Below are 26,752 nucleotides of genomic sequence, written 5' to 3'. Positions count from 1 at the left end.
TACTCATGTTATTATCCCTGTTATTTTTGGTTTTTTTCTTACCTGTTGCTCATTGGTTTTTCCCTATTTTGGTTATTTATTTGTTTTCTCTGTTTTCCCCTCCCCCCCCTTCTCTGTTTCCCTGTCTCCAACTCGCCCTCTCTCTCTCTCTCTCTCTCTCTCTCTCTCTCTCTCTCTCTCTCTCTCTCTCTTTGTCTCTTCCCAACTTGTTTCAGTCAAGATTGACCAATTTAATAGCGTATGAGGGAAGGTGCAGTGCACCAAAATCGTATTGCAAACAATTAGATGACGAGGCGACAAACCCCTCCCTTCTTCTCTCGCTCTACTTGCACTGGAGGATATTGGAATCATATGCTTTGGAAACATAATTCATCCGCAAAAAAAGAAATTTTGACAAGCCTTTTTTCATAAAATCAGACGTTTTATTTTGTTCATATTCATGCTGCCATGTAACGTTGGGTATAGTTCTTCTTATCAGGTGTGTTCTTCTCCTTCTTATATTTTCTTTCTTCTGAAGCATTTTGGCACTGGATAACTGTGCCAGTCGGAGCAACCATGGTTAAACTTACAAACCATGACGGAAAGGATACAGCTTTTGGTGAGTTCATTTTTTTATGATTGATGTTATCAAACTGTCTAGCATATATAGCCTTATATAAATATAGTCTTACTAATTCTGTGGACTTGACGCTGTGAACTGCCTCGAAAAGAAAAGAAATGCCAAGGCAAAATAAAAATAACTTGTAGTATGTGTAGTGTAAAAAATGTGCAATTAGTCGGGTATAAAGTTGTGCGAAACAAAAACGAAGTGTATTATTTTAAGAGGAGGGTTAAGTGTGAGTAGTTCCTTCTTCTGAATAAATAGGTAGTTATCCTAACTTACCTTTGACCTTTCACCAAGATCTTGTTGGCAAGACACCAATTTGTTTTGTGGTTTAATCACAATTTTTCAATCATTGAAATGATGATTATAATGAGGATGGTGATAATGATGATGATGATGATGATGATGATGATGGTGGTGGTGGTGGTGGTGGTAGTGGTGGTGGTGGTGGTGGTGGTGGTGGTGATGGTGTTGGTGGTGGTTGTGGGGGTTATAATGATAGTGATATTCAATTTGTGTAAAGTGTATTATTACATTATGCACCTGACTGTGCGCGATACGAAAGAGCTCTTTTCTAATCTTTAGGGCATACTCATCCACAGTCCTGATAAAGCGCCGTGGCATTCATGATATCCATTTGATAAAGCTTGTCTAGAATACATCCATTTTTATAATTTGTCTTTGTTTTCAGGAATGAAAATAGATGGAAAGATCATATTCCGCCCCCGGTTTCGCAATTCGAGATATCCCACTAACGGACTTGAATCTCGGAGGTACACCATCGGCGATATGCATATTTTGTTACGATTGCAACACTATGCATGGTCACAGATCCGGATACTCTCAGGACCAACCACTAAGCCCATCAACATTGAAATTATGGATGAACGATTAGGATATCAAACAGAATATTGGCTTCGTACATACCCTGAGACATTCTACGAGTGGTATGAACCAATCAGTGATCCTGTCTCTTATCAGTGAGTATTCCTCGGAGTTGTATCAACCAATCAGTAATCATCTATTTTGGGATGGGGTTGTCCCTCCAAGAATTTTAGAGAATTAGCTGAATACTTTCAATGACGAATACAAAATTTCTTCTCATATTCTTAATTTTCCATCAAAGTATTCGAAACAAATCACATTAATAATATAATTCTAGCAAATTACCAACAAAGCAATTATTCCGACTCTAATATGTATAATTACGAATAATTTCAACCAGATAATGACCCCGTTTCTTATTGAGGGCAAATTCTTACTAGTCATGCCAATAGTATTCAATAAAATATTGTTTTTCTCTTTTTTTCACAAAGGCATATTCTGTAAAGAGATTCAAAGACATGTTACCATAACAAAGGCGAATTTTTTTGAATTAAACAAACAATTATTTTAAAAAGTCAAAGCCGCAAAGACATCACAGTATTCAGTTGCCATTTTATCTTAATTCCGACATCTTCATAAAGAATCTGTTATTGCACCATTGTTTCATCAAAATATGTTTTGGCATGTTCAGGTTCACATGAAATGTTTTGGTTGTTTCATTAATTTTGTTTTGTTTTGTTTATTTCTTGTCAATCTTGTGTGCATTTCAACTTGCTTGGGGCTGGAATTGCTCTTTAGATTTCTGTTCAGACCTTTATTAATCTCCTTCATCTCTGTCTTTCTCTCCCTCTCTCTCTCTCTCTCCCTCTTTTACTTTTACTCTCTCTCTCTCTCTCTCTCTCTCTAACCCCCCTCCATCTCTCTCTCTCTCCCTGTTTTACTCTCTCTCTCTCTCTCTCTCTCTGACCCCCCTCTCTCTCTCTCTCTCTCTCTCTGACCCCCCTCTCTCTCTCTCTCTCTCTCTCTCTCTCTCTCTCTCTCTCTCTCTCTCTCTCTCTCTCTCTCTCTCTCACACACACACTTAGTTGGGACTTAAATCCGTTAACTGAATGCTCAGTATCGTGTGGAGGAGGCAATCAGACCATCATGCCCATCTGTATGGAGGTTCGTGCTTGTTTCGTTTATCTTACTTCTTCTACCACTTGCTGAATTATATACAGTGTGTGAATGCCAATTCTTTTTTTTTTTCTTTCTTTAACTGTTTATTATATTCAAAGGAAATTAGTTTGAAGGTATTCTTCTAATAGGATTGGATAAAAAGATTTAAAAAATACATGTACATGGTCGCATCTGGGGGGGGGTGGTGGTATGATTAGTTATTCACTAAATGTAACTAAATAACAGTCCTGTACGACACAGAGTTGTAGATGATTTGTATTGTTTCTGTCGACAATGCGACATGTATTCTTTATCAACCTTCGAAATGATATTTTAAGATAAACTCTAACAATTAAGCTTTTGGTCTTTTGCGATGTCGATTTCAAATAAGAATAGATTTTCAGAGACATGAATAGTGATACTTCCATCTCTGGATCTAACAAGATTATCCGGTAATGGCGAAATGTCAAGGGAATTTGTACTTGAATGTATTCCGGAAAAATGACATTTACGAGCTGCACTTTTCAGATTCTTTTTTATACAATCTTTTATATACAATAGCTTCTCAGTTATGTGGGTCAATTCAATTAACATCTCGGTGATTTTCATCTTTACTATCAATCCTTGAACTGCGGTTATTTGTATTGTTCACATTCTTTAAAATTATTTTCCTTTGCTTTTGAATTTTACTAACTATTAAAGTCAGTTTATATACAATTCCTCTCAATTATTATACGTAGTTCAGCAACTCGGCTTTGATCGCGATCAGTGGTGTAGCTACAGGACATAAGGGCACCCCCCCCCCCCCCCCAAGGCCTAAAAAAAGAAATTGCATTGCCCTTTAGGTGCCAAGAAATGGGTCGGTCGGTCGGTCGAAAAAAAAAATTAACTTTGAAAAAACTTTTTTTTCTCCCTCTTTGGGCTGATATGCTTTAATATTTGTTCTCTCTAAAAAAACGTAAAGAAAAAAAAACTTTTAAAAAAAGCTGACCGTAGATTTCAAGATTTTGGGGTCGATCGCAAAGGGCAATACAACATCTTCTTTTTTTTGGAGGCCTTACCAAGAGAGTAATAGAATGAAATGAAAGAAAAGGTAAGAAAATAGAGAAGGGGGGCGTTAGAGGGAGAAAAGGACGAGTAAAGAAGGCGCCTGGACCACTCTTAGCACCCTCCCCAATATTCAGTAGCTAGGAGAAAACCTTGCAAAATCGCATTTCATATCCTGCATAAGACCAGTGCCGCCCCCCCCCCCCACCCCCGCGCACCCACAACCCCTTTCATCGTTCCAGTGCCTCCTAAGTGGATGAACTCACGCTACCTCGCCGCTCTTGTTGGTTTTATCATTAGAATTGTATATCATTTGTATAAGCATGTTTATGTAAACCTTTGATTGAATTTAATCTTCTTCTTTTGGGGGGGGGTTGATTTCTTCGCTATTCAGGAGATAAATGGAACGAGAGTGAACGTCAGTGATCAGTTTTGTCTTAAAACATCAGCCAAACCTTCTCACATCCATGACTGTAATACTCAACTATGTCCAGGAGCAATATGGTTGATCGGTAGCTGGAGTCAGGTGACTAACCAATTTTGACTTGTTAACATTGTTCAGATGAGAGAAATGGTGCTAAGGTAGTGACTTCAATGCTACATGTAGATTTATAATTAAAAATAATCTGAAAGTTTGAGTGAAAACAGACCATTATTAATGATAAACATTGGGAAAAACTGATCTGATCGATTTCTTAATTCTCCCAACTATATTATTATAATATTGCAAAGATCAAAATTAAGCTGATTGAATCTTTGCACAGCACAAAACGTAACCCAGACGGTACAAGGGTCTAATTATCAGACTATTTTCTACGCAAATGTAAGAAGCGCGTTTCGAAAATTCCTAACGGTCGATATAATTCCACAAAGGCAATTACCAGTTTTAATCTTTTAAGAGGAGTTTTAGTAGGTATTATCTCTTGTTAACCATAGGATTTACAGAAGTTTACATTTTCAGCGTGCAAAAGGGACACACCACCTTCAATTTATTTTTTTAATTCCATATTTCTCTCATTCAAATATGTTACAGTGTTCGGTGACGTGCGAAAACGGGATCAAGGAGCGCTTGGTTGAGTGTATCGAAGGATCGACTGGAGAGGTGTTAGCAGCCAGTGAGTGTGTCGTAACAGAAGGATACACACCTATGAATAATACCATGCCATGCTCTCAACCAGTTTGCCCAACGGGTAACCCTACATTGTCAGGTAATAATGATCTATTGAAGTTTGTCACATTGATGAAGATATGATATTCAGGTCCCACGAGTACTCAAGGCCATGTCTGAATTTTCATATTGCTCCGGTTGTCTCATTTTCGCTCGCTGGAACCATGGAGATCTCCATGCTGGAACATTGCCAGCACAAACCACTGACCTCTACCTCCTGGACGGATCATCGCCCATTCCCATTCACTATACGTTACGTACTAAAAGGCTGTATTGTCTGACCGTTCATGAATATTCATGTTTTTGCTTACCTCGGCAAAATGTTTGCTTTTACTAAATGGAAAAATGACGGTGGGGGTTGGATGAAATGGACATAATAAACCAAGCAGAAGTGATCTATGATAATTCATGCTTCTTATCCTTCGTGTGCTTGACCTATAATCTTAAAATCGCATGGCAAACTGAGTCCAAAGTTCGACTTGTTTTCACATGTGTATTATAGGCAATGACGAGCTTATCAAAATACGGTGGGTGAACTTTCAAAAGTCAATGCGACATGAGGGTTCCAATGAAAGAGCTATAGTGCTAACGTACGTCGGGGTGATGTGCTTTTTGTTTAAACAAAAAAATGAATTTTTAACGATTTTTTTGGTAATATTCCATAGGCTAACATGTTAGGCTGCTGACTCTGACGATAGGGGGCGTTGTGAAATGAGACTAAACGGAGCTATATGTCTTCTAATCTTGGTCCAATAATTTGCCACCAACTTCACAACCATGAATTATGAATATTATTTTAAGATACGATATAGGATCAGGCCTCTACAGTGATGTGTCACTGTAATTTGTATAGGTACTGTAACCACTTGCATTGCCACACTAACATGGTTAATTAATCAAATTGAATCAACACATGATTCTTTCTTCCATGCGTTCTAAACATTTTGGATCCTTTCCTTCCCTTCCTTTCCATTTCTTTTTGCGTGTGTTTTTTGCACCCCCTCCACGTGCCGCCCGAGGCACGTACCCCTCTGCTGCCACTTAATACGCCACTGGTATTATATTCCCCATTAAACAGTCTCCTTCTTCTCATTAATTCATCCTTGATCAACAACTCATCTCCAGTCTCACCCAATAGCCCGAATTCACAAAGGAGGTTTGTTGACAAACCGAGGTTTATGTACGTCATATGACGCGTTTTGACGCGTTTTTTACAAACCTGGTTTGTAAAAACGCGTCGAAACGCGTCATGACGCACGAAAACCAAGGTTTGTCGACAAACCTCCTTTGTGATTTCGGGCCATAGTGTGTGCAGTATCCTGTTTTACCTTCTCTTGCATGTTTTGAAAATACTTTCATTTTTTTTCTCTCTTTATAAAACTACAGCTGAAGAAGAAGCAACCATCTTGACCACGTATAATGACTCCATAACACATTCATCTCATGGGGGCCTTCCACCAGTTCTCTCTATTCCATTACTTAGTTTTATACTCGTTGTTTCAGTAGAGTGTTGCATAATTACTATATGATGCAAGAAATGTAAAAAAGATATGAGATGACAAGTTTGTTTCAGTACAACACTGCGCTTAGAGATTTGGAAGAAAAAAACATTCCAGAAAAGAGATGTTTTGCAACCGTCCAAATGAGTAATGCGACTGTTCTGCTTTATAACACAGTTGGCAGCAGACAACATCAAATGAAGAAAAAAAACATATTGAAGATAATAAAAATCATCAAAATTAATGTTTGAAAGTTATATCCAAAATGAGTGAAATACAAATTGTAGCTGCTTACAACGAATGATAAGCAACTAAGATAGACCTGAATTTGCAGAATTTGTTTTTAAGTACTCCAACACGAAACAGAAATACGATGTGATGTATCTGCGGTTCAATCAATGCTCAAACAAAGAAGGCCCCGATACAAGACAGATATGCAGACATTTCTGGAATAAACTCTATCACTGTTCTTCAAATTTTGATCTTAACCTAATTGTGCTGCATAAATGCTTACAATTTCGTAATTATTCATAGTTATATTCTCAAAGATGCAATCAAAGATTTAACAGTTTGAAATATTATTTATGTATTCATGTTTTATTGCTTAATTCTCATGGTGTCTTTAAATGTGTGCTTGAATTGCGAAATTGTTGTAAATTGATTCATGTAATGCAGAAAAACAAGATGACTCAATATATTAACATACTGTTTATAAACTAACTGAACGTCCTCCATCCCCCTTTTTTTTTCATTCTCTCTCTCTCTCTCTCTCTCTCTCTCTTTCTCTCTTTCCCCCCTCCCCTCTTCCCCTCTCCCCCTCTCTCCCTCTCCCCTCCCCTCTCACCCTCTCCCCCTCACCCTCTCTCCTTTCCCCTCTCCCCCTCTCCCCCTCTCCCTCTCTCTCTCCTCTCCCCCACCCCCGTTCACTCCTCCCCTCCCCCTCCCACCCTCTCTCTCCTACTCCTTTCCTCTTTTCCTTCCTCCCCCATTCTTGTAAAGAAGTTGAATAAGGTAAATCCTACATTTAGATATCCTTTTCTGTTCCCAAGTTCGAGTGAGGCCCAAGGTACATTCAAGAAAACACTGTAGCCCATATGATTGGAATCATTTTTCTTACCTCTGTTCATAACATGGTTGTGAAGATATGGTGTTATTCTAGATAAGTAAAGTTTATATATTGTCAGAACTTAAACCATCAAGAATAAACCATGTTCTTACAATCATATTTTCATGAACAGATAACGAAAAATTATTCTAACATTTTGGGCGACATCTTCAGAGAGAGAGAGAGAGAGAGAGAAATTAGAGAAAGAGAGACGGAGAGAGAGAGAGAGAGAGAGAGAGAGAGAGAAAGAGAGAGAGAGAGAGAGAGAAGGAGGGAGGCAAGAATGCACTCATTCAAAACATAAATCCCCATTCTTCATCAAGTTCTATACATATTGATCAAAGAGAAAAATAATTTCCATAAAGCCCCATTTTTGTCTTGTTTTGTCACAATATTACAATTTACAATATCAAATGCCTGCAACCATTTGATAGAATCTCTCTCACTCCAATCATTGTCGCATTCGGTCATGAACTCAGCACCTCTATATTGATATTATTATTATCAAAGATATTCTTTGCACTGATGTCAAACACCCCGATGGTTGCGAATAGATTAAGTGAAAATATGCAGATATTGAATTTGATTTGAATCGAGAGAAAACGTGCTCTTATGAATGGAAAACGTTGGTCGATGTGGCTCTGGATGTAGGTCGTTCGATAGGCTCTGAAATTCGTAAAAATATTGTTCCAAATGATGAAGGTGACATTCTGCATGAGAAAACTAAGATGATATATATATATATATATCTTTGTATGGATGACGTCGGAGAAGGGAAGGGCAAGAAGAACATGGTGTTAAAAATTGAAAAACAACAGAGTGAGTAAAAATGACTCAAATCAGTATTTTCTTGTAAATCCTTGCCGTTCCTATGGCCGAGTGCTGTGTAGCTATAAGTTGTCCAGGGGGTGTTTCACAAATATCCTAAGTTGAACTTACATCTAAGTTGGACTTAACAATTATGGAAAGCCACTAGCATCTTTGAAAATATTTTGTAAAAGTTATTTTAAAGGGTAAAAAATGTTGATATCACGGGAGATTTCATGTTCTTGACAAACCTAAAAATATTTGAATTTTTGTTTATAATAATAATAAAAAAAAAAAAAAACGTTACTTTTAAAGTGCTTACCACCGAAGCCTCTAAGCGCTAAAAATTGTTTCCGCCCGGGTTCGAACCGGGGACCTTGCGCGTGTGAGGCGCACGTGATAACCACTACACTACGGAAACCCAATGCTTTTGAATAATTTTGTTTTAAGCCTACAAATGGCTCTCCATAATTTTTGAAGTCCAACTTAGAGTTAAATTTGACTTTAAATCCTTGTTCAACACCCTTGAGATATATTGGTGGGAAAGGATAAGTGTCCCTGAGAATATTGTCCTGACCTAGGAGTACTTGTTTGGAAGTGGTCGTCCACGGAGTAATCGTCCTAATACACAGCCGGAAGTACCACCCTCGGTCGCGTGCCCCTATCCCACCCCTTGCCACAAACAAAGTTTATAAAGGGACGTCTTTTATTTTCGCATTATCCTTGTAATTTTAGGTATGATGATATAGGTATAACGGATAGTTTGTGGTTTGTATACGTTGATGTTTGGTGTGTGTAATACAGGTGTATGAATGATGTGAACCAATGTTTAGATAGGTTACCCTCAAGTATGTATGTCCGGCGAGTGAACAAAGCACAGAGGTATGGCAAACGTTTAGAGCGGAATCTAGACCGGTTTTGGGTTTGATGTGAATCATCCTCATGAAGTTTAATCACTACCGACTTCTACCACAGCGGCACGCTATACAACCATTCACTTTCTTGTCATGTAACGGTATTTCATGGATTTTAGTGGAGCAGGTTATGGGAGCAAGGTTGGGGGTAATTAACTCTTCCATTTAATTCACCAAAGTGTAAACATGTACACATATTAATCAGGGATTATTACAAAATGTCATGTTGATTCGCAGACAGATTGGAGCTCTCAATTCTAGTCAGCATTGAACAAGGAATCTCTGGGAGGGGGATGCACGAGTGTGAAAACGGTTCTTTCCTCGTAGAAGACGTCCCCGTCTTGCTCTATACTAACAAGCCGTATCAGGATTGTTACCCCTGGAAAATCATCCCACGAAAAACTACCCTCGGAAAATTACCCCCCCCCCCCCGGAAAATGGGGATGATGATGATGATGCTGATGATGATGGTGGTCGTGGTCGTGATCGTGGTGGTGATGATGATGACGATGATGACAGTGGTTGTCGCGGTGGAGGTGGTGATTCATAAGATTTTACTCCACGCCTCTCCACATCCTTTTTATAATTATATATATTAGCGTGTTATCAGACTCGTAAAACAAGTCAGCTGAATATATCTCTTGGTTTTGCGGCCTCTGGTTGGCTTCTGCTTAACACCATGAGATAGTTCTAGGAATGACCGCACCACAAAAGATCTTCAAGATCTTTGTCTCAAGACCAAAGAAGTTCTCCTAGGTGTTGGAAAGGTCATTGCCTGTCAGTGCTCGAAGGGCATTTATATAGTGGGCGGTTGAACGTAGCCTATTCGTTATATTTGTACTTGCTACATTGAACTGCATCAAAGGAAGAATGAAAGAAACAAACAAACAAAAAAACAAAAGAAGGAAGAAAGGAAGATAAATTGATATGTTCTTAGGTATATATAGGCAGATATATAGAGACAGAGAAAGAGAGAGAGAGAGAGAGAGACATATAGAGAGACAGAGAGAGAGAGAGAGAGAGAGGGGGGAGAGAGGGGGGAGAGAGAGAGCATTCCCCTCTCCGTGTCTTTTGTCTTCCATCAACTAACGTTTGGCGAAAAACAGGAAATACAAGAATATACTTTCTTCGAGAATTGACCATTCCTTACTTTTCTTAGACAGTGCGCTAATATTATGAGTATCCTAAGAGTCACGTCACATTCTGTCCCCCACTCATCTTCATTTCTCCGTAGTACAGACATGCATGAGATATAGCAATGAATTCTGACGTCATAATGGCAAGAGATAGGAATTTAAAAACACAAATAGACAGGAAGATCAATCCATTCACTCAAAACAATGATGGAATGAAACATTCATAAATCCATTGACGTCTATATCATCTCCATCGGCTCTGACCGAGTCGTTCTGAGGATGGTCCACTGAATAGCGAGGTTATAATTAATGCACAATAGGAGTGGGTTGTTTGATAAGAAAGTGACGAAAGGTATAACACAACGTTTTCTTCGCGTGGAGCTTCCATATTTAGAAGTAATCGTGAAGTCTGCTCTTGAAATATTCTGGCTCGTCTGTTCATAATGATAATATCGAGTAGAATTCCTGTTAGGTGAATAGCCGGAGAGGGGAGATTCCGTTGCGTTAAAGCAGCATCTAAATTTATATGCGATACCATGTATGTTATGTAAAGCGATTGTATTCAGTGGTGGGTTAAGAGATATTCAAGATGTAATCGAGGTTACGATCGATGTTAATGGTCAGGTACAATTTTGCACGTGTTAACTATAGTTGTGTTGGATTCAGTATAGATTCAGCCTTAAAGTTGTTAACAAACACATATACACTCACACATATTCTGTGAAAAGTGCATTCGATTCTGTTTCTCATGAACTACTTTTATCTAAATTATCAACGTATGGTGTAAAAGAAACAGAGGCTATTTGGTTTTCTAATTATTTACATGACCGTGAACAATGTGTTAAGGTGAACGATAGTCTTTCCAATTTTAGACCTATATCGAAAGGTGTCCCGCAAGGGAGTATGATATCGCCTCTATTGTTCTCTATATTCATTAATGATGCATGTAATATTAAATTTGGTAATTCTTTTAAACTATGTGTGTACGCTGACGATACCGCTATATTTTGTCGAGGGAAATCATGTTCTCTTGTCCAGAAAGAGTTACAGCTAGCACTGAATAAAATCCTTGCATGGATTGATGATAATCGGTTAACCCTTAATGTAAAGAAAACAAAATGCATGTTAATTGGAACTCAATCTAAAGTGAAAAATAAGAAACTAGAAATGTATGTAAACACCAACAAACTCGAACAGGTTAATGAATTTAAATATCTTGGTTTGATAATTGACTCTTGCTTACGGTGGAACTGCCACATTAATACATTATGTAATAAGTTATCAAGAACTATTGGTTATATCAGACGTATTCAATATCTTTTACCGAAACGTATTTTGTTAATGATTTATAATAGTTTGTTTTTACCGCACATCGATTATTGCAATATTATCTGGGGACAAAGTGCAATGTGTCATATCTCAAGAATTCAAAAACTACAAAACCGTTTTGCAAGACTCATACTTAAAGCTGATTTTTTTACCCCTCACATCACTATGTTGACTGAACTTTCCTGGCAATCAGTACGTCAAAGAATTAATTACCAAATTTGTTTAAATATGTACAAAATTCAAAATAATCTCACGCCTTTATATCTCAAGCCAATAGTTATCCCGAGAAAGATTTCTATTTATACCAGGCATTCTGCACAATCTCCACTCTTCATTAAAACTCCCCGAACAGATTATTTCAAAAGATCCCTTCACTACCAAGGGTCACTCATGTGGAATAACCTCTCTCCTAATGTACGTGTTAGTGTGTCCGTATTGTCCTTTAAGAGGCAATGCAAGCTTCTCAGTATCCAAAACGCCCTCTGACAAACACTTTTTTTTTCCTTCTTCTTCTTCTTTCATTTGCAATATTTATTCTTAAACTTTTTTTTTTTTTTTTTTTTTTTTTTTAAATATTTCATATATTGTATTCGTATTTCTTGTTGTAATTTTAGTTACTTTGTATATCGGTTTTATTTGTATGTATACCATATTAATGTGCAATGTTTTACATGTTTTTAATTGTATAGACAGGGCCCCTTGGAAGAGCAATACTCGTTATTGAAAGGGCCACCCTGTATAAAGAAGACTTGAATAAATAAATAAATAAATATACGAATTGTATATAATTTGCAGTATGATATTACTGGCAAATTAATTAATTAATTGACGTTAGCTGCAGTCTAAATGCCTCAATTAACCAGTGATCGAAACAAAGAGAATAAAGCATTCAAAAACACATACCTAAAGCCTTTTTTCTGGCTTTCGTCACTCCTGATTCTTAGTTTTTCCCTTATGGTATTTTTTCTTCCAACACTAGTTCTTCCTCTCTGACTCCCACCTTTTTTCTCTCCCTTCCTGATTCTCTCTCTCCCTCTCTCAATCTGATCATCTATTAATCTATGTGCCTTTATACCATCTGATAATCCTAGCTATTTCGGTTTAAAATGTAAAAGAATATTAGTTGAATATTATTGCGTTACTACTTTTGTATGCAGTTATTATTTTGTGTAATGCTTTTACAATGTTCATTATAATCTGTTTTTATGTCAAAGATTTGTAAAAAAATCGTGCAATTCAGCCTTTGGGCTGCAATGTGATTTTTGAATAAATAAACCATAAACTGTTTTCCTCTGTAGACTTCTAAGTGATTCCTCAAAAGCTTAATTGGTTTCGAATTTCATTTCGCCTTCGGACTTAGTGAACTTGTAATACACGGAGGAAAGAGAAGAAATTATCCCAAACCCCAAAACATCTTGATCCCCTGAAAAACATGCGTTCATCCATGTTAGTGAGACTTCCTTCCCGTGTCTTTGGTTTCCCAATGAAGCGGTGACAAGCCCTGTTCACATTCATCATCTATACTAAACCCATATTTTATCCCATTGATGTAGACTAGCGGGCCCACGTTCACACTCGTCGTCTAAACCCGTACCTATCCCATTGATGTAGACTAGCGGGCCCACATTCACACTCGTCGTCTAAACCCGTACCTATCCCATTGATGTAGACTAGCGGGCCCACATTCACACTCGTCGTCTAAACCCGTACCTATCCCATTGATGTAGACTAGCGGGCCCACATTCACACTCGTCGTCTAAACCCGTACCTATCCCATTGATGTAGACTAGCGGGCCCACATTCACACTCGTCGTCTAAACCCGTACCTATCCCATTGATGTAGACTAGCGGGCCCACATTCACACTCATCATCTAAACCTGTACCTATCCCATAGAATGATGTAGAAACGCGGGCCCACATTCACACTCATCATCTAAACCCGTACCTATCCATTGATGTAGAAACGCGAGGCGCATTTGTTTTTGTTGTTGTTGTTTTGGGGGACTGCGTTGAAGGTGCTGTTAACAAACATTCCATTTCACTAATTTGCTATTCCCTGTGCTCCAGTGAACAACCAAATTGTACATTTTGACGATTCCACATATTTTCTCGATTTGTATCCGAAGTTGCCTGTTCTTAAGATGGACTCAAGTATGTCTCAATAGCAGCGAATAACTTCCAGGCTCTTAAAGGTGTAATTACCCGTAAAAGCTTTAGACTTATACGAAGTTTCAGACCTGGGAAATTCAAGCAATTGTAGATGGTTGAAATGAAGCCATACTAGCGGACAATAAGCTTACCTAATTCATGTCAACCTTTATCCACCTTCCTGATTCTTGCGTTGAAATGATGATAGATAATTAAAGGATAGACCCAAAATCAGCGGATAATGGATTTTACAATGACTTAATACCCCAAATCAGTATCTGTAAGCGTCAGTTTTATTTTTTGACCATCAAGATATCTAGTAGTCTAGAAATTGTAGTTCGATTATTTTCCAATATAAAGTGGAAAAGTGGACAAAAAAGACGAAACAATGACTGATGTCACCTCGGCATATCATAAATGAGCTAGTGATTTTTAGCATCTGTTTGTTTGTTTGTTTTGTTTTTATCTTGTTCGTTTGTTGGTTCTCTTTCTGCATAAACAGATATATAAACACTACGTTTAGCGAGCTATTAGGCATAGCTTTCAAACACAATACTGAATCTTCTATCTACTCTATACTATGATTTTTTTTATTCTGAAAAAGTAATTATAGAGCGATGCAAGATTATGGATTAGATTGCATGAGCTCATTAAGATGATTATGTTAAGGGTGGACGATTCTGTTTTCCAACATTCTTTATGGCGGGACACCTAACATTTTGGAGGTCATTTTATAACCCGACATCTACACCAGTGGGGTCTAAATAGGGATTTTTGTGGGACTCCCCCTCCCCCCCCCCTACAGACACGCGGACACACACGCACAGATCCATCCTATATTCGAATTTTAGAAATGTAAAAGCCTAATTAGTAATTATTTGAATTGATTGTCAGATTTTTGTACAGTCTCTAGAGCCAACACATTTTAAAATAAAGTAATGACCTATACATAACCTAGTCGGACGCCAATCAAAAATGGTCTAGCGACACCTCTGTTTTATTTGAAAGTTCGTTTATGTAGATTATCCACATCACGAGTACTTCCTAATTATTTTTCATGAGTCGGTGATGAGATTATTGCATACGTTGAAGAGATCATCTCATCTCCGTATTGATATTCATTCATATTAGTACATTATGTAAAGCACTGAATAGCACAGGCAAGTACAGAGTGGATAGCAGCTCCTACATACCAATAAAACTGTACGGTATCTAATCCTAAGTACAGCAATTCGGTTTCTATTCTTCGTGCTCTCCAGAGAATGTCTAATGTACCAATTTCCTTTTTTTATCGAGAGTCGTACTTTGTCGCTGATAAATGCAACGCTTTTATGTCCCAGACCATGCAGGGAGCAAAGTAAACGTAGACTAATACTTGAACAATGGTCTCTAAACCAGTCCAATGCACATGCTTTGAGGCGAGTAGTAATGCAGAACAAACTTTACCTTTCTGGAACTAAAGTTTTCTTACATTTTTCTTCTAGAAATAAAGTTTTTAGCCGGGAATGTGACAGACGAAACGAGACGCATATTATTGGGTTCTTTGCTGCCGGGGATTGATAAGAAAGAGAAAAGATTTTTCTAGAAAAAATATGCAGGTCACATGTGTTGGAGGTATGGCATTCAAATAACATGAAGTTCAAACGATATGGTTAAAAAGGGACTCCTTTTCTAATGTATTTTGTAAGATGAAATCTCCTCGTGAGGTAGGTATATAATTATTCAATGTCGAATGCATGTAATCCAACGATATCACAATGCCCCCCTTCCCATCCCCATACATTATATGTGATCATAATTATATCATGTGCCTAAAAATTATTTCATGTAACGATAATATTAATATTTTGCTTATATAGCGCTTAATACAATGTCTCCAAGCGCTTTACAGATATACTATTACCCCGGTCATTGGATTCAGTGCTTGCTCGCACACACTATGTACACAATCTCCACTCCCTGGGGAGCATTCCAGCCAGGCGTTACTTGACGCTTAAAAACTGTAAGGCTATTATGTTATTGCAATCTCACCCCTATCCCTGGAATTAACAAAATGTTCCATGAAAATATAAAGGTTGAATCCAGCACGTTAAAAGTATTAATCTGACATTTTGAAAAAGTGATCGCTCCTCGGCCCTATTAAATAGTGTTAACAACGTAATGAGAATCCCGTCATGTCTTTTAGGTTGATATTCCAGCTTTCAAATAGGGTGATGGAACATTGCCAAACATAAAAGAACTTCTAAAGGTGAAAATCATAACATTTCGTGTTTACAGGGAAAATTGGGAAGACCATAAATTAAGTATTCCTGCTAAGGAAAGCGGGAAGGAAAGCCATAACTTGAAAACTTGAAATGGCACGATTAACGTACAATGTTCATTATGCTTTGTTCTAGAGATTATATCAATTTAGTTCTACGTATTACCACCATCAAAAAAAAATTCGCAATATGTTTGCATATTAAACCCCTTTTTCTATTTCGTGTAACTAACGTTACTTATATTTATGTATTTACTTCTATATATGTTGTATCCGCTTCAGATTTCGATTGCTTGTATTTCAGTTTAGTTTACAATGATCATCTGAATTTTGCTGTTTCAATGTTTACTTTTCCTCGTTATTTTCCTATTTCCTTTTCTTTGTTAAACTCAATTATAACATTATTTTTAGCCTTGTAGTATTAAATCAGGTGATATTTCTTTAGCGCCTTTTTTGTTATCATTCTCCATTTTCCACTATTTTGTTTGTGTGAACCCTGCCAATGAGACATAATTATGTTCACTTCTTTGTTCATATCATGTTTGACTATTTCTTTTGAATTAAGTAGTAGTCCCTTCCATCTACTTCACTCTCCGATTCCTCTTTGTTGTCTTATAACTTAATTGAATTAGTTAACTTAGTTAATCAAACATAATATTGTGTTATATAGCAGTGATTACCAAGCGATCTCCTTATGAAATTACCAAAGGATATTATGTAGCTGGTCACCCCACAGTCTCGGCGCGCATTGCTCGTCATTTCTCATTAATCTGTTCATAATTATACAGTCCTTTGCGGTAAAACCTGGAAATCGGAATTTCCTCTTCATGTTTTCGATGGCTAATGATAGGCGTTACACGGGGATAAACATGTTGCAGCGAAAGAAAAATATTATTTGTTGCTCTCAACGAGAGGTGATGTGTTTAAAGGTAATGTTGATGGTGAAATTTAAACGTGCATTCAAATTTATACGTGTTTAACACTATGAAAGATTGATGATGTAAGCAGTGGCGGATCCAGGGAGGGGGGCCGGGGGGTCCGGCCCCCCCCCCCCCCCCTTGAGAAAAAAATCATGTAAAATCACGTGATTTTTACCTTTTTGGGGGATTGGGCTCCCCCCCCCCCTGGCGCTCAAGGGGGGGGGGGGTGCAAATTGAAATTTTTTTGAGGATCAAAAAAAAAAATGTGCTCACTACCCCCCCCCCCTCCCCCCCCCCTCCCCCCCCCCTCCCCCCCCCCCCCCCCCCCCCCCCCCCCCCCCCACTGAGCGAATTTTTGGCCGGCGCGTTTTTCACATTTTCGGGAGCAAAAAAAAAAAAAGTTGGCCCCCCTCCCCTAAGAAATCCTGGATCCGCGCCTGGATGTAAGAATATATTGGTATTTATACGCTAGATAAATAATGAGGAGAAATAAAATAAAGAGCGTTTTGACGACTTTACTTAGGATTCACGAGACCGAATGACACGTGAGCGGTCGGTCTGGCGGCTCTGGCCCGTGCTAAAACAATAGCCCTCTGCTTTACATTTATTCTGCGAAGATAGGCCTATATTAGAAAGTGCCCGAAAATGCACGTAAAAACATTTCCCATCAAAATAGATGCAAACAATATTTAGGTTATGACATTGTTTATTGTTGTATAATAATATTTGGTACTTAATCCCATGCAGAAGACATTGCTCCTGTCTTAATTACATAGTCAAGTTTAAATCAAAAGGGCTATTGATGGAGAGAGTGATGTAGGTTAGAATCAGTAGGATCTTCGAAGACGGATGAAAACGAAAAAGACTTATCAAATGAATTTCTTTTGTCTTCGTGATTCTCTCATACTTATAGTAAATGGCAGTGTAAACTCCGACAATACTCTCGCGTAAAAAAACACTTCAAGCGTTTATAAGCATCAACCCATTAAAGGTACTATGTCCCTTTTGCAGCCAACCTCAAATTCTGTAGAACTTTGCAGGAATTATGAATATGTCATGTATGTCCTATCTGTGAAATTTAAACGTTAGCAGTGTCCTCATATTCAAATTATGCAAGGAAACCCGTTTACTTGCTAGACTTCAATGTCAGACACTATTGAGTGACTGACTGGCTTTTTTCTTCTTTGGTAATAACATACATGAAAAGAGTTGTAAAGGGTATACATGAGCATTTGTCTACATCAATAACCCACTTCTTGTGATGGCCAAGATTAAACTGATTGAATCTTTGCGCAGCATAAAACGTATGACCATTCGGTACAATTGTCTGAAAATCAAGACTATTACTTTTGGGCTCTATAGCCCTAAAGTCGATTTGACAACTAATAGTCGTTATTTTCCCACTTGAAGACATTTTCAAGCCCCACCTTTTTTAGGGAAGTTCTAAATTAGTATTATCTTTCAAATGCAGTTGTAATTTAACTTTTTCATTTTTTTGGCCTGCAAATGGGACATAGTACCTTTAATGACAAAGATTTCTTTTTTTAATTATTTTCCCATTAGCGTTCTGATATAATGCCCTCCACGTGTGCATGCCTAACGAACAAGACAAACCCTATTAGTGGTAATGCTCTTTTTACTTTTAATCATATTAATAAATTATGTGGGTGAATCTAATTGAATCTTGGTCACAGGCAGACGGTGGTGTAGAAAATAACCCAAATCATTAGATTCTTCCGTTGTTTGGGTAGACTTATGTCCGTCGGGTATCTGTGTCAGACAACCGCTTGGCTTGACAGCTGAACAGCTTATTTTGGTGGCTATCTATCTGGTTAAAAAAAATGAAAACACCACGATTTTATTAAGTTGCTTTTCTGTGAATGACAATAGCTTATAAGACTCAAGAGAAACGCAGAAAATTGAGTTTCTGAGACCTTCAATAGAATTTTCAAAAACTTCTATTAGAATACCGTCGCCAAACCACCCTTGCATGTATGCCGAACTTTTGTTACCCTCAATATATGATAAAACCACAAAAACCGCTCTGAGCACACCATTGAATACAATCTTTTTATGATTAGGAGAGGAGCGTAACCACAGACGCACGAGAAAACGAAAAAAACGAACGTGTCGTGTCGTGCCGTATTACGCGCGAAGTTTAGCAGGGCAAATATTACTCGTAGCAGACGATATTTGTACGAATGAAAAGGGCAACAGTGAGACACTTGAAACGAGTGTTTCTGACAGGTTGTCAATGCAGCGGGAGACTTGAACTCGACTTATTGTTACTTCACAACCCCGCTGAGAGAGAATTTAGGTTACGATTTCTTTCAAAACGATCGATTTTTCTCTAGGAAGGAACCGGTCTTTTTGATAATACTGCGAATACAACTTTCATCGTGTGGTGCAGGTGAGGGAAGGATCGCATCATTCGAAGATTGGAAGGAAAGTGTTATTCCTGGACAGGTGTGAATATTGACCAGTTTCAACATGAGATTTGTTTTGTGGAATTTAATCAATCTACTTGTGATATGGTCGAATGGAGGAGTGCGTGCCGATGGGACACATAAAGTCAAGGTGAGTTTCATCCCACTAATTTGGGGATATTATATTTGTGTTTGTTTTATTTGTTTATGATGTTCTGTTTGTTTATTGTCTCGCCACTTTCTTTCAAAGGTGAGACATGGGTCAGCCATCGTGTCTCTGATAAGGTAAGGTCATTACCACTCTGGCATTGAGAGAATTCCTTTGTGGACACATGTTTATTTTTGTTGTTGTTGTTTTTTAGGGGTTTATTGGGGGGTTGTTTCTGTTTAGTTTTTGTTGTCTTTGATTATAACGAGGGGCTAAATCATAATGCACTTGTCATATGCAGTAACGTTGATAAGAAATCAACCAAAACTAAAACTCAGGTTTAAATAATATAGAGTGGATCATATTGGTAGTGGAGATGGTGCTCATCTTGTGTCGTAGTGTGTTTATTCATTGGTAGTCATACATACATGTGACTCAACGAAACCTTTGTTTACCTCAAGCTTCAAGGCTACTACAGTGACGATGCGTGTCAATATCATGTAGGCATAAAAGAATTGAAAAGAGATGAAACGTAGGTCAATCATCCCTTTCATTATTAATCGATAACTCTCTGTCTACCTTTCTCCTTTCCACAAAGACCATTGTTCTTATACTTGCTAGTATAGTTGCATTACAGATAGCATAATCTATATTTCCTTTCTAGTCAAAAGGGCACTCGATACCTAAAGTAGCCAATAGAACTCATGTCACAGGCTTGAAGAGTCAAGGCTAGAACACAGCATCTGAACAATAATGAAAGGGGGGGGGGTCGGCCAAAAATTTCTGAAGAGTTATACAATAACCATTTCACACCAAGTTTTCACCTGAATTCACCTGCCTTGTCGGGCTCTTTGTGAGACCATAGGTCCACGGTATACGATACAAGCCCTCTCACTTGCAATCTAACTTCTACTGCATGTTTCCTCAGTACATTTCAAATTCGTGTCTTTCTTCTTGTGATGGCAATACATAATGTCAGTATTGGTTTTATCATTTGATATGTGATATTTGCATCTTTTATATTTGAGACAGTTTTTAGCACAAATTTGCCTAAGACTACATGAGTATATCTGTTCACAGTGTTTCTTCATCTGAAATTCCTTCGCAGAGGAGTTTATCCGATTATCTGGATTTCAATGAAAAGGGGTATTTCATGCCATTAGCATTAAAGTGGAAACTCTGCACGTACAAGTAACGTGTAGTTGTATGCTTTCTTGAAGTGTATTTCTAGTTCTCATTTTCGGTTATCCTTGAGTAAATTCGACTACTCGTTCTAATCGAATTTCCGAACGTCCAAACCGGATTACAGATAATCCATAAACACAGAGACAGACGAGGGCTTATTGCTTAGGTTTTTAAATCTTATGCCAGTTTGTATTGTGATGTATTGCATTCAGGTGGGTTTGGCAACAACGATCAATAGACAGAAAATAAATATGATTTTACCATCTTTCCAAAGTCACTGCTTGTCAAAAAGACTTACGAAAAAAACCTCGTTTTTATGATTTTTTTAACGACTGAGTTACAGATTTCGTTCCGCTTTTTGATTCTTATCCTCTTTTTTAAAGCACATCTATTATATTTCGTCATTATTTCGATGCTCGAAAAAAAAAAGATATATCAAATATGTAATAAAGAGAAAACATTAAAGATTATTCCTATGTCGTTCATCAGTCTACATGATCTATAAACTGATAAGCCTTCCATAGACAGTTGGAATGGTTTGAACTGATAAAAAAAAAAATGTACACCCTTCCACGCCCCTCTTGCGTACAAGTCAGGAGCTCCTTCTTCTTCTTCTTGAGCTATTTTGTATACAGAGAGAAAATGAGGAACAAGTTAAAATAAATCTGAAGTGTAGGGGGAAATAGATTTCTCCGGCCTCCTTTGGTAATCGTTGGTCGCTACGTGGGTATTCATTTCCTAGGAATCGTAGAGTCCCACGATTTAACCCAAAAAATAGCCCCAACCCTTCTTTCTAAAATGTAAAAACCTTGTACATGTATCAGCCTCTACACTAAATGAAAGATCGAAGAGAGCCAGCTAGAGATGACCAAACGAGACATGGGGATAGAGGAACATGCATGGGAATTTCGAAATTGATAGAGTTCAAGTAATATTTTGTATACAATACTGCATTGTGAAGTGTCATCGACCTGAAATATATTAACCAACCGTGACTAGTCTGTTCACCTCATTATTATTGTTAAACATATACATCGGTCATAAAACCTCTTTCAACTTTAACTTTGGCTTCGATTTCCACATTTCTACCTTCTGCTTGTTGTATGGTGTACACGACTGCCCCTCTCCCACACCCTTCATCTTACTCATAATAGAATTATCAACCAAAGGCGAAGACAATCTCTAAGATTGTTACGAAGGTTCTGTTAAACGTATAGTAGTATGTCTGAATTCTCACAAATCTATTTAATGCAGACTCGATTCTACCTTGAGACAGGACAGGTTGCATCTCTGACAGGTTGGAAGTCATTTTTTGAGTAAAATTCTCTACCGTTGTTCACTTCAAATTAAAGTTCAAACAGAGACTTCTTGTTCATCTTTGAGTGTATACCCGTCATTGATGATTCCTTAAAGTCATCAATCTTGTTTTAGTATGACCTCAAGATAATAGGTATCTCAGGGAAGGGGAGGAAGTGTCAGTTATAATGCCACTGAAGTTTTTTTGGCAAGTACTTCACCGGAAGTGCGAGGAGGTTTCTACGATGGCTTGGGGTGCCTATCCGCCTTTTGATTTCATTTGAAATGTGGGTCAATATCAAGTTTCTCGTCACTGTTGTGATATCTTCACGGTTGCCAGAATTGAAATGAGCAAGATATAGGAAGAGACATTGAATGGATAATAGAAGACATACACGAATTAATACTTCACACTAGGATGGTAGAAAAGGCGTTCATTGGATGCCAAGAGATGTGATGATTCATTCGAACTTCTGAGATGTAACCAAGGACATATCCTCCACTGTTGTGACATCATCTAAGTTAGCCCAAGGAGTTATCACACTAGTAACTCCACGTTTAAACCAGGGACATGCCCTGGTTAACCCATTATTATCATCTGAACGTCAATAAACAACACGGAACATGATTCAGGAAATTGGTAGTTATTAACTCTACCAATCAGGCCGACTTTCAAGTAGATTAACGAGTCAGTACATTTATTCATAGAGATGGAATAAGATTTCGATTTCTTGCAGCGGTTCAACATAAAAAATGTAACAACTACTCTTTTAAACCACTTTTTAATAACGAATTATAAAGAATTATTCGCTTTATAATATAAAACGACATTTGTAAACTTGTTCATTTCAATCTATCACTCCAAGTTGCCAGGAGGTTTATTTTCTCCCTTAAAAACTGAAATTAAATGTTTCTTCAAATTATGCAGAATTCTCGTTAATATAACTGAACTTAATAAATAGCGTAACTGTCTCTATTCTATGAAACTGTAGTGGATGGGGGGGGGGCTTATGAAAGGGGGTGTGAGCGGGGGTGGTGAGTAGGTAGGGACGGGTCGACTGTGTAGGAGATGAAGGGGAGTGGATGTATCGCTAATTTTGGACAAACAGACTCAACTTCCGTAAAATATACTTTCTCTAATATCCGTTTAGTCTGGGCCCTGGAGCGGTTAGGATTGACAGCTTTTAATAGTCTGGACATTACCGAGATGAAAGATACCCAACCAAATGACAACGTTCTACTTGATTCAATCATATGCGATGTATGGTGGTATTGTTTTGTCTTTGTGTTGGCACTAACGGTCGCATGCCTAAGTTATCTTACATTTCATGAATATGATGTGTTACATTACATTGTAAATTGATTTATATGATATATGTTTCCAAACAGAATATTTATTTGTTACAATGCATTGTAAATTGATTTATATGTTTATGAACAGAATATTGATGTACATCAATGAAATTTAATAAATACAATACAATACAATACATGTCCTGTACAAGTTGCCCTTCCAGTACAAGTTTCCCTTTATCTTAAAAACATGACTGGCGAAATGCATGGGAGACGAAATGTATGACCTCTTCAGACAAGTGGTCTTTATAGAGAGGTTTCCACTATAGACAGGTTTGACTGAATGGTTAAGATATCATATACCAACACGTGCAATTTCACCTGTTGTGCTAGCCAGCATTCCAATCTTACCCACATGCCATTATGAAGACTAACAAAGGATCGGTTTAATCCATTGAGATACGTCACACCTGATCAACCCACTCTTTACCAAGAAGTAAAATCTAGTAATTGTGATCCATGGCTGTGTTACCTGACTGTGTAAATAGAAAAGGCTCTTCACATGCTAAGTCTACATCCGATTAAAGGTATATTTCTGTGTCGATTCACAGAAGGATTCACAGAAAAAATAGAAATTTGCGCAACAATGTTAACAGGACGATTCATGACATACATGTTTACAAACGGATAGAACTATGTGTACAATATACACAAAATACAAACACCGCCGATAACAATCATGTAACATTACGCAATCAAATAAAACTTGATTAGGCAAAAATACAAATGAAATACGAACATTTTGTTTAACAAAACAAATGAATGATTCAACAGCTGTAAGATTTCCCTCTCATGTAGCAATACATCTCTTATTTATTGGGAGTATGTACAATTATTGTTATATTTTCATTTAAGATCGTGTGAATGTAGATTCAAAGAACACGTGCTAACCTGAAAGAAGGAAGGACGCAGGTGGAAAGAATGTTTGCATTCCTGAGTACTGTATATCAACAATAGCGCTGATTAATTGTGCAAATACTATAGACACAAAGCTCAAATAGAATCGTTATTGTTAAAACATCTTACAGCTAGCTATAGACATAGGAATGACGTGTTAAACATAGTGAAACTAGACACTTGCGGTTTATTTGGAAGCAGTCTTCAATTCATACTCTATGGTATATACTCATGTCTAGAGAGATACGTTATCACTGTGTAAAACGCAGTCATAGTTGTTGATGATTAATTAAATGAAAACAGATAACATTCGAATTACAGGAGTAATATTCCTTCATGAAATCAAGAGAAAGAAACCTCACCCAAGTACATATTTTAAACACCTGTTTGTCGATATACTTCTTCTTCCAATCACAAACACATTCAACATGATACTCAATACTGTTATAAACACATACATGTAGGCATGAGTTCCGTGTCACTATCCTTTCTTTATATTATAATAATTTGAACACATCACATATTAGCCTATACCTGTGAATCCTCATGGGCCCCAAATTTCTCAGAGGCTGGAAGAATTCAACTAAAGAAGAAGAATGATCAGTTGAATAGTGATAATCATCATTATGATCAGATGTATTATCATAATGAGGAATAGTATGAATAGAATTTTATTGCTGATACTCATTCCTACTGTAAGAATACACATTGTCCGTTAAAATCTGTATTCGTTGTATATGGTTGAGTTATATCTCTCCATCTGTTACTTCAAAGAACAGTGACAAATGATGCTCTTCAAATCAGCTAATCTTTATTAATCCCTTCTGATTCGAGCAGTCAACCTGAAATCACAGACATAAAACGTAATAAAACGCAATCTATCTTAAATAGATATCTAAACCTGTTTTAATGGTAGGCCTACTTCGAATGAGTTACGATAATATTGATGGTATACAAAGAGTGTATAAGTGGAGGCGCGGGTAAAAGGTATTTTGGCCCATGACTTTATAGGGTCGTTTCTATCTGGAGTGGTTAGGTTATCACGATAACCAAGAATGATCTAGTAAAATATGTCTACAAGAAATCATAAATCTGTTGGTTATATGTTTCCTACCCTCGAATGAATGAATGGCACACACTGAGAGCAAAACACAATTACAAAGTGGGCGGGGATTTCTTTAAGAAAAAATACCAAAGATTGAGTAAGCCGCCCCCCCCCCCGTTCCCCCTATACTGGGCATGCTAATATCCAAGGTTCTTGTCTGGTAAATTATTATATAAAATAACATGTTAGAACGCTTTAAAATTCAAACTGGGCATTATTTAAAGTCTAATGACAAATTAAAACCTTCAAAGCAAACAATTTATTTATTTCATTTATTCATGTCTTCTATAAAAAGCAGGGTAGGTCATTCAGTTAAAAAAAAACATTTCACACCATGATAAGGTCTCATAAAGATCAACACTGTACAGAATATTTCTCCGTCTAAAACTTGTTTCCATCATCTCAAATCAATTAGAGAGTGTGTTCCTGATGTAAACACGGATTAGCTCTATATCTGTGATAGCATTGCATGGGATCGACAGGAAAGTTCTTGGCTCGCTAGCTACATTTTGAAATGAATAAACTTGTTAGGATTATCGATTTGCATCATTGATCAGGGCCTGATCCTATTTAATACAACCGATGCTGTTTGAAATGATAAATACTGTTCTATATTTATACGGGGTTTCACTTTATATGGAGGCCCATTGAACATGTGTTAGCACATACGGTAATCATCTTGATTCTGACGTGATGTTAAGCATGGATTAGAATGAAAGATATTTCGTCGGTCCCTCATACTTTAGAACTTAGGCTTGATAACACTCAAGTTTGCATAGGAATAACATTTTAAAGCCTACTTTACTGTTTGTATGCAATGTAAAAAATGAGATAATGATGATAAAACAGATGAAATTTCTTTTGATTTAAATTACATAATCACGCAAGAGTTTGATATTGTAGGAATATGATTTTCAAAAGTGCATCCATCATTCATGATCAGTAGACTTTGTCGAATTAAGCGAACAAAGCTTTGTCCTAAAATGTAAATTTCATTTCCAATACCATAATGATGAATTAATAAGTCTCTTCTCTCTCTCTCTCTCTCTCTCTCTCTCTCTCTCTCTCCTTCCCTCTCTCTATCTATCTAAACATAAATCATCGTTTGTATCTCTGCACATCTCCTTCCCCCATTCCCCTCTTTCTTTCTTATCATTTTCTTTACCTTTTTGCTACCCTATCCTCTCTCTCCAGTCTCACCTCTCCCCTTTTTGACACTCTCTATCCTGTCTGATCTCCATATTCAGCTCGTTACTGGTTTTCAGTACAGGCACCACACCCTTCCTCCCCAAACTAGAGCGATATGAACTTTCCTGACCTAAAATAGATTCAGGAAGTTATTGTAGGAAACCCAACCATGTGATATTAAACTCTATTGGCATAGGATATGTATTTTTGACCCCGTGTACAAACATGCAACT

At 37.4% G+C, this 26,752-nt stretch overlaps 2 protein-coding genes and 1 non-coding gene across 3 annotated transcripts in view; 2 read left to right on the top strand and 1 right to left on the bottom strand.

The window, feature by feature from the left end:
- The first annotated feature begins 2,575 nt into the window (after nt 1-2,575).
- On the top strand, nt 2,576-6,331 carry LOC115919912 (protein madd-4-like). Its single transcript, XM_030974549.1, has 4 exons — nt 2,576-2,593; nt 4,029-4,160; nt 4,668-4,842; nt 6,189-6,331. The coding sequence occupies exons 1-4, from the start codon at nt 2,576-2,578 to the stop codon at nt 6,329-6,331; spliced, it is 468 nt and encodes a 155-aa protein (XP_030830409.1).
- Nucleotides 6,332-8,561: 2,230 nt separating this feature from the next.
- On the bottom strand, nt 8,562-8,634 carry TRNAV-CAC. Its single transcript has one exon. It is a non-coding gene; the product is annotated as a tRNA-Val (tRNA).
- Nucleotides 8,635-19,127: 10,493 nt separating this feature from the next.
- The window catches only part of LOC115918346 (A disintegrin and metalloproteinase with thrombospondin motifs 6-like), a 45,137-nt gene continuing 37,512 nt past the window's right edge, over nt 19,128-26,752 (top strand). Inside the window, exon 1 of the mRNA XM_030974548.1 lies at nt 19,128-19,498. Coding sequence (XP_030830408.1) covers nt 19,412-19,498 — 87 coding nt within the window. The 5' untranslated portion in view covers nt 19,128-19,411. The remainder of the gene's footprint in view (nt 19,499-26,752) is intronic.

Source organism: Strongylocentrotus purpuratus, unplaced genomic scaffold (genome assembly GCF_000002235.5).
Source record: "Strongylocentrotus purpuratus isolate Spur 01 unplaced genomic scaffold, Spur_5.0 spur5_scaffold_7, whole genome shotgun sequence".
Taxonomy (NCBI): Eukaryota; Metazoa; Echinodermata; class Echinoidea; order Camarodonta; family Strongylocentrotidae; genus Strongylocentrotus; species Strongylocentrotus purpuratus.
Note: the sequence above shows the minus strand (reverse complement) of the source record. Positions and strands in the feature narration are given on the sequence as shown.

What these genes read in the sequence shown, in the direction of transcription:
- LOC115919912 (XM_030974549.1), top strand. An exon ending in TGATCGGTAGCTGGAGTCAG is followed by an intron (nt 4,161 to 4,667) that starts GTGACTAACCAA and finishes AATATGTTACAG; the next exon opens with TGTTCGGTGACGTGCGAAAA. An exon ending in GGGTAACCCTACATTGTCAG is followed by an intron (nt 4,843 to 6,188) that starts GTAATAATGATC and finishes ATAAAACTACAG; the next exon opens with CTGAAGAAGAAGCAACCATC.